At 42.7% G+C, this 16236-nt stretch overlaps 1 protein-coding gene across 1 annotated transcript; it reads right to left on the bottom strand.

Annotated features, from left to right (window-relative positions):
* On the bottom strand, nt 1-16027 carry LOC143765436 (uncharacterized). The gene is made up of 4 exons (XM_077252100.1): nt 14934-16027; nt 5558-5729; nt 4173-4348; nt 1-1775 (listed from the first exon to the last, which is right to left on the bottom strand). The coding sequence occupies exons 1-4, from the start codon at nt 15921-15923 to the stop codon at nt 1596-1598; spliced, it is 1518 nt and encodes a 505-aa protein (XP_077108215.1). The 5' UTR covers nt 15924-16027; the 3' UTR covers nt 1-1595.
* Between the last annotated feature and the right edge of the window lie 209 nt (nt 16028-16236).

The following is a 16236-nucleotide window of genomic DNA, read 5'->3' as shown; positions in this document are numbered from 1 at the left end:
AAAAAAGTGCATCTTTATTACTTTCAGTGCATTTATCTGTCTCTTTGGTGAGGTCCTATTTTATATCTGACCCTGAGTTATAAATGAACAGTCTATAGCCAAAATTCACAGTTCGTTAGTAATGAACTGTTAAGCTAGGTATATACAAGGCAATCCAAACTGAGGTGGATTGGGTGGTATAGCTTCATACTACAGATCGTGCCATAATGTAATGCTCTGTGTGGCACTAGATCAAGCATGTCGATGCCAAAGACTTAATGATTAGCTTTATCCAAGATTTTGTGTCCTCTTATAGACTCTAGGTGCTGTCATGTGATTTTCTATAAATGAGAAATAAAATAAAGTATCAGATTTTTAGGCTTAGTGGGCTGCAGAAAGTATAGATTTATTCGCTCCACATCCTATGCCACCATCACAGCTGAAATCTTACACTGTATGGTACATTTAAGTAATTCATTGCTTAGCTTAGACTTCTCTATAAGAAATTCATCAATGCTAAAGTAAAATAATTTGTGCAATAAATATATTAATTTTATGATATTACTCCTTAAAACAATCAGGCTATTATTTGTGACATCGAAAACTCCCGTGACATGTTTAAATATACAGAAAAGCCCAGTGCACTAGTCATTAAGTACTGGAAACCAGTGACATCTATGAGAAATGTGATGTAGTGGTTCTTATGGAGCGATTCTATAAATACTGTAATGCATACAAGGTCAATACAGACGTGAGTCATCACAATGATAAAGAGACAACACCTTGGCACAAAGATCAAATCATGTCCAGAAAACTCTTGTAAAAAGTCAGAGCCAGTTCCTTGCAACCTGTATCCATGTGGCTTCTATACTGAACAAGAAGGCTCAATGGTCAAAAGTAAAAACTGCAAGAGATTTGCAAAAAAAAATCTGATTTCAAAAAGTCATTTTCAGAGGACACATTCATTTTAAAAATGAAGTCTGTCAGTGCAAAATGACTGTTGAATCCAAGCACAGGTGTTTGGTGCACCATTGACATGGCCAAATAGTTCAGTGAACGATGGCGCCTACTTGATTTCCTTCCACCTCCACTGGATTGATATCTCTGGCTTTACAGGAGCAAGAAGAGGATACATTGAAAACAAGTAGGTGGGAAGGTGGTCAGAAATGTTGGGCAACCAAGGGTACACCAAGCAGATTCCCTATCAATTAAAAGTATTTAAGCATTGTGGCCCGAGCCATGAGGGGGCTGTTTGATGAAGGTAACCTTTTTAGTTCTGCTAGTTAGTTGTGCCTCGTTAAAATTGAAAAGCATCAACCTCACCTTGGGCATTGCCTTAATGTCCAACCTGCCCAGAAGTCCAAGCAGAGCTACTTTGTATTCTGGAAGATTGCTGGCAATAATAGATGCCAACACTTCATGTTTCCTCCAGCACTGGAGCAGGGATCGTCCATATATACAATATTAGTAAGCAAAGAATCCGATCAGGAGTTCCCCTCATTCAGAACCACTGATGGTCATCTCTGCCAAAGACTATTAAAATGAAAAAGAAAAGTTACCCAAACAGGAATTCCCAAATTTAAATTCAAAGATAGAACATATATAAATATACGATTTCAGCAATTTTCTAAAAGCAGTTGTGCAAGAAATTCCTTGGTGTCTTGAATCCCAGAAGAAACCTCCGTGCCATCCTTTGTCACGTATGTTCCAATCAAGTAGAGCTTTCGATCTTCGCAGATCTCTGACAGTGCAAGGGCATCATGAATCTCAGGGATATGATGTGCATGCTCCAGGTCCTATGGAAAATTCAAGAAGGTTCAACATAGGAAAATGATGCCACAGTGAAAAAATGTCTTCCATAAGAAACCCAACAGCAATGCTGGCATGTTATTTGGCTCCATCTCTTTATATTTAGGACATTGAATCCATTTGAGCCCTGAAGTAATGAGTCCTTTTCCCAAAGTAGTCATTTATAGTAGATGTGGCTGCTCCAAATTACCGGTAGTTTTGTTGTGTTATTTAATAACTTTATTTTTAGTTGTTTCATATTTGATTATATATCAGAAGGATATAAAATTGATGCCAATGTTGTTATGTGCCTAGGACAGTGATAATTAAAAATCTATTGATTTGAGAAAATGGCTAAATTTGCATCTTTATGGTCAGGGAAAAGCACACCAATCAAAATCAGGTATTTGGGCTAAACTTTTCTATAATTTTATTTTCGATTACAATTTTCCATTGTGGCTGCCAATACATGCACTGCCCATAGTGTACAGTATACCCAGCACTCACTGATGCAGAGAAGGTAATAAGGCGCCTCTGCCCACATGGGGAGTCAGACTGTCTTCATCTGGCTCTGCCCTTCTGCAAATGCACCAAAATTATGGCCCAACACATTAAAGGGGGTGCTCACTATCCGGACAACACCCTTATAAAAGTAGATGCTACTGTAAAATAAAAATACCAGATCCCTCCCGCGTTAGCGCTGGATATCGCAGGGCTACCATTACATTATTATGCCACGTGAGTCCTGCAGCCAATCAGGGGCCACTATTGGGCTGACAAGCAGAAGAAAAGAGTGCACAGCAGTCCAATAATTGACGCTGACAATTATGCCACATGAGCCCTGCAGCCATGTCAATGGCATCACTAGAACGTTGCTGGTGGCGAATATCTGTTATTTAACTGTTTCAAGAGGGACCATTTAATTTATAAAAGGGGTTGTCCAAGCGGTAAGCAACTCTTTTAAGATGTAGGCTGATCAATGTCCGATACATTCAAGTGTTAACCCCTTCATGACAAGTGACGTATGTTAACATCATGTGCCGTGTCCCGGACTTTGATTTGAGCTCAGGCGCCCACATCTTTCCCTGTACACGACAGCTGATTTAATCAGCTGTCATGTGCCTTTAACAGCAGTGGATGGATTGGACCTCCATCCACTGCTGTTAACCAGTTTTATCCCGCTGTCAATCTCTGACAGTGGCATTTAACACGCACCAGCCGGAATCGAGTCATTCCGGACCGCCCATCAAATGATCGCAGGGCACCGATTTGTTGCATTTTCAGCCAGGGGTCTGCAGAAGACCTTCATGCCTGTCATTACGACACCTCTGTGAATGCCAGCTCGTGGCCGGCGTTCATAGGACATTGTGATTTATGCTATACATAGGTGTGTTGAAGCCCTGCTATGTACAGCACAAGTGATTGGACGATCGCAGCATCAAGTTTCCTAAGGAGACTAATAGAGTAAAAAGTATGAAAAAAAAACTCAAACAAAAACAAAAGTTCAAATCACCCCTCTTTTGCCCCATTGAAAATAAAACAATTAAAAAAAATACACATATTTGGTATTGCTGCGTTCAGAAATGTCCAATCTATAAAAATATAAAGTAAATTCATCCGATTGGCAAACGGCGTAACAAGGCAAAAAATGAACGCCAGAATTACGTTTTTTTGGGCTGCCGCAACATTGCCATAAAATGCAATAAGAGGCGATCAAAACATTGTATCTATCCCAAAATAGTATCAGTAAAAACGTCAGCTCAGGGCGCAAAAGCTGGGAGAAACTGACGTGAAAACGCCAAAGTTTTGTGCATATTGAGTCGAAATTTTGCGACTTTTCATACCAATTTACGCCAGAATTCTGGTAAAATTGCATTGATGAATTGGGGTCCATGTGTATTATTCTGAAGAATTTTACTTAACAAAAGCCCACAATTGATGAATTGGGCAAATACTGTTGTTATTATTGTATGAAGTCAGCTATATGTTCTGAATAAATGGAGATTAGAATAGAATCTTCAGGCCGTCTGCTCTCCTTGAACTAGTAAATGGAAACTTGTGCCTTAATAAACCTTAGTTATCAGATGAACTGTACAATAATGAAGACAAAATAGTATAAAGAAAAGAGGGACAGACTTCCAGATACCCCTTGTACCCTCTTGTTCTCAGATAACATTATGCTTGCGGTTCAGTCCGTGTTGCAATGGCGGCAAAATGCACTAATATGTGATGTCTATGGACCCGAATTTTCTTCCCCACACTATACGTTTCATTGTGCCGATGATTTATTTTTTCCACTTCATATTCTCAATGCCGTTATGAGGCTATATGAAATATTGAAAATCAGTTGGTGCATTTTACAGGACCTTTTCACGTTGGTACTCTCAATACATAGAAATCAATACCTGTTTATTAGCAAGTACTATCAGAGGAAGGATAGAGTCTTGCTGGATCAGCTGATGAAGATGGCTTTTAGCAAGCGGAAGACGACCATGATCTGCAGAGTCCACCACAAAAATAACAGCAAATGCTCTGGAGAGGTACATCTTCCAATAAGGACGAAGCTGCTCATTTCCTCCAACTGTGGGACAAAACAAAAGTTCCTGTTTAGCTTGGGGTGCCAATGCTAATGAAGACAGTATCCCAAAGAAACCCCTACAATGACAGCCCAAATCTGCACTTTCTCAAACAGGAACCGGACTGCGGAAATTTGGCTTCCATTTGAAAAAAAAAACCTGATGTGCGTGTCTGAGATATTAGAAGGAGTGTCACTGGTGCAAGGACAGTTGTGAATAGTGAGGAAATGATGAAACAGATTAGTGCTAAACAAAGAAAAATAAAGGCACCAACGTTCATCAATATACCAGAAACCCATGAAATAGCCGTCAAATGGACGTTCCTTTGACAGCTAAGACTACAGATTCCTCCATGGACTTGAACGTTCTTCCCTGTGAAGTGCTGTGTTTTCAATGGGGAGAAAGGAGAAAGGTGCTGAAAGACACTTCTGGCAGCAGATTCTCTCTTAACTATAAGAGGATTGGGGAGTTGAAGTTTCACCTGCCTGGTCCTTCTTAGATGATGTTGGGCGAGAATCAGGAGGCCCCATATGCATCAAATGGTAAGTGGTTCGGCTGACTTTCATCTAATGGGTACAGGGGCTTTTAGTCTAATGATTTCCTGAAAGAGAGGTAGGAAGGGCTTCTTTTCATCCTACTTGATAAAGGGAATTGATGGAAATCTAGAATCCTTAAGTAGCAGATCTACAAAAAGAGAAATTTTGTCATGAAATTGGGGATTGTTGGTGAATAGTGATAAAGGGAAGCTGCCATCTGCAGGCAGCATGAATCCGATCCCCAATGCACAATTAGTCAGGTATATTATCTTCCAAAATGCAGAGGAAGTATGGCTAGAAGATTTGGCTAGGGACTATAGGCACACTAGTCCGGCTCTGCCCCAGCGGACTTTTCCCAGTACTGCTGCAGGTGATTGACAGGTCTCTCGCTATGGAAGATCACCTCTAGCAGTGCTGGTCTCCGGATGATTCTTTACAGTATATTTCATCTGAAATGCAGGAGACTTTCACAGCAAATACACCTGGCTGTAATCGTGCACTTAGACTCGGATTCATGCTGCCCATGGCTTGGGTACGATGACTCAGGAGACCGATTCCCTTTAATCCTAAAGCCCTTGGCTAGGATATTTCTATAGACGGTTAGTGCAGGAACTCCTTGCCCCTGGTGAAGGAAAGCCTGGTTTTGGCTTACATAACTAGTTAAATCTTTAAACTTACTTTCCAAAAACTCCATTTTAGAATTGCCATTGCTGACGCACATTGCATTAACTCCTTCCGTAGGTGTTGTGAGAACTTTTCCTTTATTGGTTGCAATGGAGTTCAAGATGCTTGTCTTCCCAGATCCATCTAATCCGAGCACTAAAACCTGCCTGCAAGGGGCATGTTTTTCCTACAAAAGAAGCAAAACCAGTCAGTAAAGAGTTAGCTCTTAGAAATGAGAGCACACGTCTAAACAGCCATAGTCACTTATGTTATATACTCTGCCTATAACTACAATCCACTGACCCGCTTTCAGAAGTATACCCTACTTTTTAGGCAGCAAATGTCAGATCCAGAAATATTGTCATAGTGATAATCTCCAGATTTTGCCTCCTCTTTGCAGAAAGTGAGGCGGAAAAGCTGTCCAAACAATGCATGGCTACGCAAGTTCGTCCATCTTTGAGTTTTGGGAAGAGCGGAGTCTGGCTAAATTGCTGTATTTACTGCCCCATTTCATGTCTGTCATTAGGAAAGGCCCGTATCAAATATGCAAACTATTTTCCCTGGCACAGATTCCAGAAAATAATTCTAATAGTACATAAAGAAAATGGAAGAATCTACAAATCCAACCCCATTCACTAGGGAGCATTTTTCCTATTGTATCTTCCTATCAGGTAGAGGATTAGTTTATACACTGTGACTTGTACATAACTGCACCATAAAAGACTACCAGGGGATAAAGGAAATACAAATCTGTTATGTGTCAGAAGCAGTGGAATCACTTTGATGTTCACCTTTTAGGAGGTACTAACCCAAGGTGTGCATACATAAGTACAAGAATGCGGTGGAAGACCCCTCCACAACATAAAGAGCACCATTAATGCTAAGAAGAAAAACGTTACCATTCTTCTCTCCATTCCTTGGCCAATACATTCATGACCAAATGATTCGTTAATAACAAGGAAGGATGGAAATGTGGTGACGTAGTCAATGGCAGCTACCATTAATAACATTTGGCTAATACACTTAAATCTAATCCAGCTCTGACCTAAAAGCAAGCACACCTTTACGTACGTTCACTGGGCATCATGTTAGCAGAAGAAAAACAGACGGAAAGGCATGAACGGTGAAATTACTAATAAGGAAAGATTAGTGGGAGATGAATAGATAGAAGATATAGACAGAACAGATAGAAGGATGGATGCAGCCTTGAAAAAAGGTGTGATGCATTATGTGTACTGGTGTTCCCTCCGATGGGGAAATAAAACGAGAGAAACTAGATTCAAGCCCAATCACCACTTCACTAATCTTATCAAGTGATCAGATTAAAGCAGATCTGTCACCAGACTTCACAACACAAACTGCATACATTATTAAACAGATCTTAGACTTGATGAGGCTGGTGGACTTACTTTGAGAATTAACATCAGAATGCCTGTATAATCCGGTATGAAAATTTTACTCCGACTCCACCCACCTAGCCTGATTGACAGCGCCTACGTTATCCTCCTGCTGCTGAGTACAAGCTGCATCTGTCAGGGGGGAGGGAGGAGACTGAAGACACTTAGACTCATTTAGCCATTTGGCTCTAAAGCTGGACTAAAACAATTATCTTAAAATCAGGATTAAAGAGGACCTTTCACCACATATTTCATACTGAACTGGACACAGGATGTAATAGTGGCTGCAGAGCATAATATATATATACACTCACCGGCCACTTTATTAGGTACACCATGCTAGTAACGGGTTGGACCCCCTTTTGCCTTCAGAACTGCCTCAATTCTTCGTGGCATAGATTCAACAAGGTGCTGGAAGCATTCCTCAGAGATTTTGGTCCATATTGACATGATGGCATCACACAGTTGCCGCAGATTTGTCGGCTGCACATCCCAAAGATGCTCCATACAAGGCAGGATGGATCCATGCTTTCATGTTGTTTACGCCAAATTCTGACCCTACCATCCGAATGTCGCAGCAGAAATCGAGACTCATCAGACCAAGCAACGTTTTTCCAATCTTCTACTGTCCAATTTCGATGAGCTCGTACAAATTGTAGCCTCAGTTTCCTGTTCTTAGCTGAAAGTAGTGGTACCCGGTGTGGTCTTCTGCTGCTGTAGCCCATCTGCCTCAAAGTTCGACGCACTGTGCGTTCAGAGATGCTCTTAGGCCTACCTTGGTTGTAACGGGTGGCGATTTGAGTCACTGTTGCCTTTCTATCAGCTCGAACCAGTCTGCCCATTCTCCTCTGACCTCTGGCATCAACAAGGCATTTCCGCCCACAGAACTGCCGCTCACTGGATTTTTTTTCTTTTTCGGACCATTCTCTGTAAACCCTAGAGATGGTTGTGCGTGAAAATCCCAGTAGATCAGCAGTTTCTGAAATACTCAGACCAGCCCTTCTGGCACCAACAACCATGCCACGTTCAAAGGCACTCAAATCACCTTTCTTCCCCATACTGATGCTCGGTTTGAACTGCAGGAGATTGTCTTGACCATGTCTACATGCCTAAATGCACTGAGTTGCCGCCATGTGATTGGCTGATTAGAAATTAAGTGTTAACAAGAAGTTGGACAGGTGTACCTAATAAAGTGGCCGATGAGTATATATATATATATATATATATATATATATATATATATATATATATATATATATATATACATTATTAATTTCTGCTCTCTGATGTGTAGATAATAGCAATCAAAGTATTTGGCCCCTAATGAGTTCATTTTCTTTAAGTCCAAGTGGGTGTTATCAAACAGTTTTCACTTGAGCCGTGTACTTTTTCTCCCTGTATGACGATGACCAATCTTATGCAGTTGAAACCAGAAGTTTACATACATTATATAAAAAGACACATATGCATGTTTTTCTCAATATCTGACATGAAATCAGATTAAACCTTTCCTCTTTTAGGTTAATTAGGATTACTAGAATTATTAACATTTGCCAAATGCCAGAATAATGATAAGAGAGAGAGAGATTTAAGGCATTTTATTACTTACTGCAAAGTCAAAAGTTTACATACACTAATATTACTATGCCTTTAAACAATTCTGGACTTCCCATATGAGGATGTCATGTGTTTAGAAGCTTCTGACTTTTTGGGGCAAATTCTGAGTTAATTAGAGATGCACCTGTGGATGCATTTTAATGCACAACTGAAACACACTGCTTCTTTGTGTAGCATCATGGGAAAGTCTCAAGAAATCAGCCAAGATATCAGGAAAAGAATTGTGGACTTGCACAAGTCTGGATCATCCTTGGGTACAATTTCAAGATACCTGAAGGTGCCTTGTTCATCTGTACAATTATATGCAAGTACAAACAAGATGGGAACGTCCAGCTATCATACCGCTCAGGAAGAAGACGGGTTCTGTGTCCTAGAGATGAATGTGCTTTGGTCCAACATGTGAACATCAACCCAAGGACAAAAGCAAAAGACCTTGTGAAGATCATGGTGGAAGCTGGTAAGATTGTTTCAATATCCAAAATGAAATGAGTACTGTATCAACATGGGCTGAAAGGCCACTCTGCCAGGAAGAAGCCATTACTCCAAAAGAAACATAAAAAGCCAGATTAAGGTTTGCAAATACACACAGGAACAAGGAAATTAATTTTTGGAGGCATGTCTTGTGATCTGATGAAACTAAAATTGGGCATTTTGGGCATAACAACCATCGTTATGTTTGGAAGAAAAAGAAAGAAGCTTGGAGGCCTAAGAACACCATCCCAACTGTGAAACATGGGGGTGGCAGCATTACGATGTGGGGTTGTTTTGCTGCAGGAGGGACTGGTGGTGCACTTCACAAAATAGATGGCAACATGATAAAAGATTATGTGTCAATACTGAACCAACATCTAAAGACATCAGTCAGGAAGTTAAAGCTTAAGCAGAAATGGGTCTTCCAAATGGACAGTGACCTGAAACATACTACCAAAATGGTAACAAAGTGGCTTAAGGATAACAAAGTCAATGTTTTGGGGTGGCCATCATAAAGCCCTGATCTCAATCCTATTGAAACTTTATAGGAAAAGCTGAAAAAGCAGGTGCGAGTAAGGCAACCTACAAACCTGGATCCGTTACATCAGTTTTGACAGGAGGAATGGGACCAAATTCCGAACAACTATTTAGAGAAGCATATCCCAAATGTTTGTCCCAAGTCATTCAGTTTAAGGGCAAAGGTAGCAAATACTAATGAAATGTATGTAAACTTTTGACTTTGCAGTAAGTAATAAAAATGCCTTAAAACATTCTCTCTCTCATTATTCTCACATTTGGCAAATATTAATACCGCAATTATGGTAATTCTAATTGACCTAAAACGGAAAAGGTTTATTCTAATTTCATGCCAGATATTAAGAAAAACATGCAGATGTGTCTTTTTATATAGTGTATGGAAACTTCTGGTTTCAACTGTATGTCTGTTGGATTGCAGTCTTGTATCAATCTCCGAAAGCCAAGGTCCAATTTTCCAGGTTACGAATTTAGGTAGACATATAGCAAGAAATCACATGCAACTCTGTGATTTAAATATATCAGCTCTTTGTACCTGCGTTAGAAAATTAGAATATGAAAAAAAAAGAAGTATGCAAAAAACAGTGATCACCAAAAAATATACAAAATTTTATTACAACATTATGGACAACATATGGGAAAACAAACAAAATAAAAAACATTTTAAAGAGAAACCAATTTTGGCCTACAAGAACCACATACCAACAACAGCCTATGATATTTCATTGATACAGGCAATGAAACAAATATGTAAACCAGATTTCATAGGTACACTGTGTGGAGTATACAAGATCCTAAATAATTGATGTCATACAAGATACTATGGTAAATATCACAAAAAAAGTACAAAGATAAGTGAAAATCCAGGCAAAACAGCAATTCAAAGAACAGCTGTGAACAATCCTTAGCACTTATTCAAGGTGAATGCCCCTATGCACCCAACATATCATCCATGACGGGAGTGGAACCCCATGCGTAGCCACACGAAGTGTCTTTCTCAGGGGTAGTTTGTCAAGTATGTAATATTTGGTGTCTGACATGGGGGTCTTGGTTAAGATATTAGACCCATGGTTTAAGGGTAGGGTTAACACTAGACAGCATTAACAAGCAATGAGAAATACTATTTGTTTATAATGTAACCTTGTTATATCGCATAATCTGCAATAGAACAAGTTTAAAAACCAACTTATGTCTGTTGTGCTGAACTTGTAATGGTTTCGTCAGGTGTCACCAGATGGTGGCGATACACGTTGGGCATCCGCGCTGCCTGCACTAGGACTCTGTTAGGTTGTATATTGTTTTTGGCATTACATGTGGTCCGGTATATGGAAGGGTCCATTCTCTGAGGCATATTTGTGGCCTGGACACCCTTCTCTTAGTGCCTAGACCTATTTGGGTGTGTTGTGGGTTATATACCATGTATTGTCTTGTCTGAAATAAAAAAAAAGACATGTTATATTCCGCTCTGCAGCCACTATTACATTGTGTGTCCAGTTCAACATGAAAAATTTGGTGAAAGATCCTTCTAAAGAGAAAACTAGTTAACCAACCAGTTATATTCACCATCCCACCTGCTTGGTTTCCATCTATCTCTGGCTCTATGAAGCCTCAGCTGTCAATCATAATAGAGGGGGTGGCGACTGATGGAAAACGAGCAGGTGGAAAGGAGTATATAAGTGGTTGGCCCTGCCGTGATGCATCGAGCAGCAGGACTTAGCTTGCCCAGTTATTCTGTGCTGTCAGAGTACCATTAAGGAAGACTTGTCACCTACAAAAACACTGCCTGCAGACAGAGTGGTAATCTGGAGGTAAATAGCGTTTTAATCCTGTTTGGCAGTGTAGCTGGATCAGCGGCTACAGGGAGAAAGTGAAGTTTTATTCTCCCTGCAGCTGCTCGCTTCCAATAGGGACAGGATAAGGAGCAACAGTCCCTACTATACAGTGTGATGTGATCAATCCCCTGCACCTGGACTGACTGCCTGCTCTGCACACATGCGTCAGTCAAAGCTGTTCTGTGCCCTCCAGTTATATGCCCCCTGTGATGTCTGTGCCCCCCAGCTACTCTTTATTGGCCCAAGTGGCAACGTTTCGGATCAATAACAGAACATTTCTCTGATATGGAACTGAAATGTTGCCACATGGTCTAATAAAGAGTCCACTGCTTAAAGGGATTGTCTCCCCTACTAGGACAACCTCGTCTTATACTAAATGTTGAGCCCTGATAAATTAATAAAGCCTATTCTCACCTCCTGTGCCTACCGATGCCGTTCCCACAGTGGCTGTGATGACCCCCAGGTGCTGTGATGTGGTGTTGTGACACGTGACTCCCGGAGTCAGCGCTGGTGTCCATTTGTCCATTTTTGGACAAACTGAACATGAAGAGGAAGTCCAGGATGAGCGGCTTGATCTCGGACTTCCTCTTCATGTTCAGTTTGTCCGAAGATGGAGACAGTGACACCAGCGCTGACTCCGGGCATCACGTGTCACAACACCACATCACAGCACCTGGGGGTCATCACAGCCACTGTGGGAACGGCATCGGTAGGCACAGGAGGTGAGAATAGGCTTTATTATTTTATCGGGGCCGAACATTTAGGGGTTTTCCTAGTAGTGGACAACCCCTTAAAGATTTGGTGCTACTCAGTTATGATATATACAGCCTGTTTGGTGTAAATCTAAGTATCTGTATATATACACTGCACAGTACCGCTTCTCCTGTCCTGTATATACACTGCACAGTACCACTCCTCCTGTCCTGTATATATACACTGCATAGTACCACTCCTCCTGTCCTGTATATACACTGCACAGTACCATTCCTCCTGTCCTGTATATATACACTGCACAGTACCACTCCCCCTGTCCTGTATATATGCACTGCACAGTACCACTCCTCCTGTCCTGTATATATACACTGCACAGTACCACTCCTCCTGTCCTGTATATATACACTGCACAGTACCACTCCTCCTGTCCTGTGTATATACACTGCACAGTACCGCTCCTCCTGTATATATACACTGCACAGTACCACTCCCCCTGTCCTGTATATATGCACTGCACAGTACCACTCCTCCTGTCCTGTATATATACACTGCACAGTACCGCTCCTCCTGTCCTGTATATATACACTGCACAGTACCACTTCTCCCTTCCTGTATATATACAGTGCACAGTACCACTCCTCCTGTCCTGTATATATACACTGCACAGTACCACTCCTCCTGTCCTGTATATATACACTGTACAGTACCACTCCTCCTGTATATATGCACTGCACAGTACCACTCCTCCTGTCCTGTATATATACACTGCACAGTACCACTCCTCCTGTCCTGTATATATACACTGCACAGTACCACTCCTCCTGTCCTGTGTATATACACTGCACAGTACCGCTCCTCCTGTATATATACACTGCACAGTACCACTCCTCTTGTCCTGTATATATACACTGCACAGGACCACTCCTCCTGTCCTGTATATATATACTGCACAGGACCACTCCTCCTGTCCTGTATATATACACTGCACAGTACCACTCCTCCTGTCCTGTATATACACACTGCACAGTACCGCTCCTCCTGTATATATACACTGCACAGTACCACTCCGCCTGTCCTGTGTATATACACTGCACAGTACCACTTCTCCTGTCCTGTTCTTGGAGAGGCGACATTGGTCTTTGGGAGGGTTAATATTGGTTTATTATTTTCAAGAATACTATGGGAAAATAACAAATATATATATTGGAGAACCCATTTAAATGGATAATGCCAAGCAATCCCCTTTCCCGAGAACTTTGTAGTTGCTGGGGTCCGACCCCTGGGACCCGCAAGATCTCTAGAATCGGCGCTCTAAAGAAGTGGTCGATCATGAACACTGCGGCGGCAATCACACATGGCTCTTCAAATAATGCCTTTAAGACGACTTGTTGAAGGGCACATCAAATATAGCAAAATCCACTGATCAGGCGTTGGGGGAGTTTTATAGTCTGTGGGTTGGTGGGGTTTGTGTGGCAGGGCTGCTTTTTTGTCCCAGTCCGGCCATGGACATCTCTGCTGCCATACTTTGTACTGGTTTTACTCCCTGCATATTGTAGGGTTCAGGTAGCAGTGCCATCGCCCTGTGTTGTTCTGTAGCCCTCATCCCCACACTGACTATATACAGTGGGCAACTAAAGTGTAGACAGCAGTTCCTTATGAATAGTAAAGTCAGTGGGTAAATGTGTCTACCTCTTTTACAATGGTATGGCCCAAATATGAGCTGAGGTAAAACATTGCCAGAAGCTAAGAGGGACCAAGCTTTCTTCTCTCTAACCTCTGACATGTCCATACACGGGCACTAATGCCCTCACACTTCCGCCAGTATGTACAGCCGTGCGTGGCAGTAGTTTTTCTAATAGTCTTATCACACCGGTCTGCCATACTTTCATGAGGAGGGCCGGGAACCATAGTTGACGTGTTGTAGTATTGAACTCCCATTTCCCAGCTTTGGAAATGCACCACCCACTTATGGCTGGAGAATTGGCAGTATTACTTGTCAGGATGTGACTTTCCCCACCAGGTGACTGCAGGGTTTAGAGGGGCACACTTCCATTTATAAGGGGTCGTCCCTGTCAGGCTGGGTTTACAGGAGCGTATTGCCATAAACACAAGAGGGTGCGAGTTCGGATCGGGATACCCTCCAAGGCTGGAGGTTGTGGTCTGTATACAGACCGTGAACTTCACTCTTGTGAACACAGCCTACAACTAAGGCTACTTTTACACTAGCGTCGTTTGGAATACGTCGCAATGCGCCGCTGTGGCAAAAAAACGCATCCTGCAAACGTGCCCGCAGGATTTGTTTTTTTGCCCATATACTTACATTAGCGGCGCATTGCGACGTATATCCATACGTCGCAAGCATCGCACACTCGAAGCGTCGGCACAAAAAAAGTTACATGTAATGTTTTTTTCGTGCGTCGGGACAGCCATTTCCGACTGCGCATACATGGCCGGAACTCCGCCCCCTCCTCCCCGGACTTCACAACGGGCAGCGGATGTGTTGTAAAACTGCTTCCGCTGCCCACGTCGGGCATTATTTTCACAACGGGCGTCGGCACGTCGGGCCAACACATAGCAACTGCCCCGTGCCGACGCTAGTCTGAAAGTAGCCTAATTCTGTAATGGTGCATTTCTAATTCACCTATATATTTTGGCATGGGGGGGCCCATTTGAAAGTTCCCACTGGGGCCCATAACTTTGTAGTTACGCCACTAGTGATAGATGATGTTTATGGGACAACCCCTTTAAAAATATTCATATTACATTAGCTCCCAGATCCAGATAGGTCATGAACATACAAAATCTTAGCTCCCATAGGCTTCTCACCTTATGCTTAATTTCAGACGATGAAACACTGCCGGTGAACCCCTTTTCCACAGGCAAATTGGATGACTTTGATGTCTCCTCCTCAGTCTGTAATGGAGCTGCTGCACTCTTCTTCTTTTCCTCCAGTATGATAGATGTGTCTGGAGCTGCTGCGCTCTTCTCCTCCGGTATTACAGATGTGACTGGAGCTGCTGCGCTCTTCTTCTTCTCCTCCGGTATTACAGATTTGATTGGAGCTGCTGCGCTCTTCTTCTCCTCCGGTATTACAGATGTGGCTGGAGCTGCTGCGCTCTTCTCCTCCGGTATTACAGATGTGACTGGAGCTGCTGCGTGCTTCTTCTTCTCCTCCGGTATTACAGATGTGACTGGAGCTGCTGCGCTCTTCTTCTTCTCCAATATTACAGATGTGATTGGAGCTGCTGAGCTCTTCTCTGGTATTGCAGTTGTGACTGCAGCTGCTGCGCTCTTTTCCTCCGGTATTACAGATGTGACTGGAGCTGCTGCGCTCTTTTCCTCCGGTATTACAGATGTGACTGGAGCTGCTGCGCTCTTCTCTGGTATTGCAGTTGTGACTGCAGCTGCTGCGCTCTTTTCCTCCGGTATTACAGATGTGACTGGAGCTGCTGCGCTCTTTTCCTCCGGTATTACAGATGTGACTGGAGCTGCTGCGCTCTTCTCTGGTATTGCAGTTGTGACTGCAGCTGCTGCGCTTTTCTTCCCCGCGCTCTCCTCCTGACATACAGGTGTGGTACCAGGGAGAACATTCTTGTCACTCCCTGCTCCCTCATGCTGGTCACCCGTTCTGAAGTTGTCTGGGATTTGTCCTTTCGGAGATGATACACCCTCCACACTTCCTTCCTCCTCCTGTACCTCTCCCTGCTCAGCACTCTTTTGCCCCCTCGCCGACAGGTACCTCCAGGTCACCAGGGCCACCCCTCCAGTAGCAGCCAGCAGAGCTGCGGGCAGGCCAATACTCCTGAATAGCGACATCCTCCAGAATACAAAGGGTTACATTCCACGGGCGACTGAGGCAGGCACAAGGAACTGTCCTAAATTATGGTTTAGTAAAAGGACCTTTGATGATGTCAGGACCATGTGACGAGACATGTGATGAGGGAGTTCCCATGTGTCTCCTCTGTCACAGTAATTTCTGTGATGGTGAAGTCCGTATGTGTGAATGGCGTAATTCTGTAGCAGAGCTGTGTGTGTCAGGTAGCAGCTGCTGAGCCCTCTCCTGTGTCTGGGCCGGGCATGTAGCAGAGCTGTGTGTGTCAGGTAGCAGCTGCAGAGCCCTCTCCTGTGT

This window comes from Ranitomeya variabilis, chromosome 1 (assembly GCF_051348905.1).
Source record: "Ranitomeya variabilis isolate aRanVar5 chromosome 1, aRanVar5.hap1, whole genome shotgun sequence".
Lineage (NCBI taxonomy): Eukaryota > Metazoa > Chordata > Amphibia > Anura > Dendrobatidae > Ranitomeya > Ranitomeya variabilis.
Note: the sequence above shows the minus strand (reverse complement) of the source record. Positions and strands in the feature narration are given on the sequence as shown.

Bases quoted from the DNA above. Each gene is read 5' to 3' on its own strand.
- LOC143765436 (XM_077252100.1), bottom strand. From the start codon at position 15,923: ATGTCGCTATTCAGGAGTATTGGCCTGCCCGCAGCTCTGCTGGCTGCT. The intron at 5,730-14,933 runs GTGAGAAGCCTA...CTTCTTTTGTAG, and splicing joins CGTCTGAAATTAAGCATAAG to GAAAAACATGCCCCTTGCAG. The intron at 1,776-4,172 runs GTATTGATTTCT...AATTTTCCATAG, and splicing joins TAGTACTTGCTAATAAACAG to GACCTGGAGCATGCACATCA.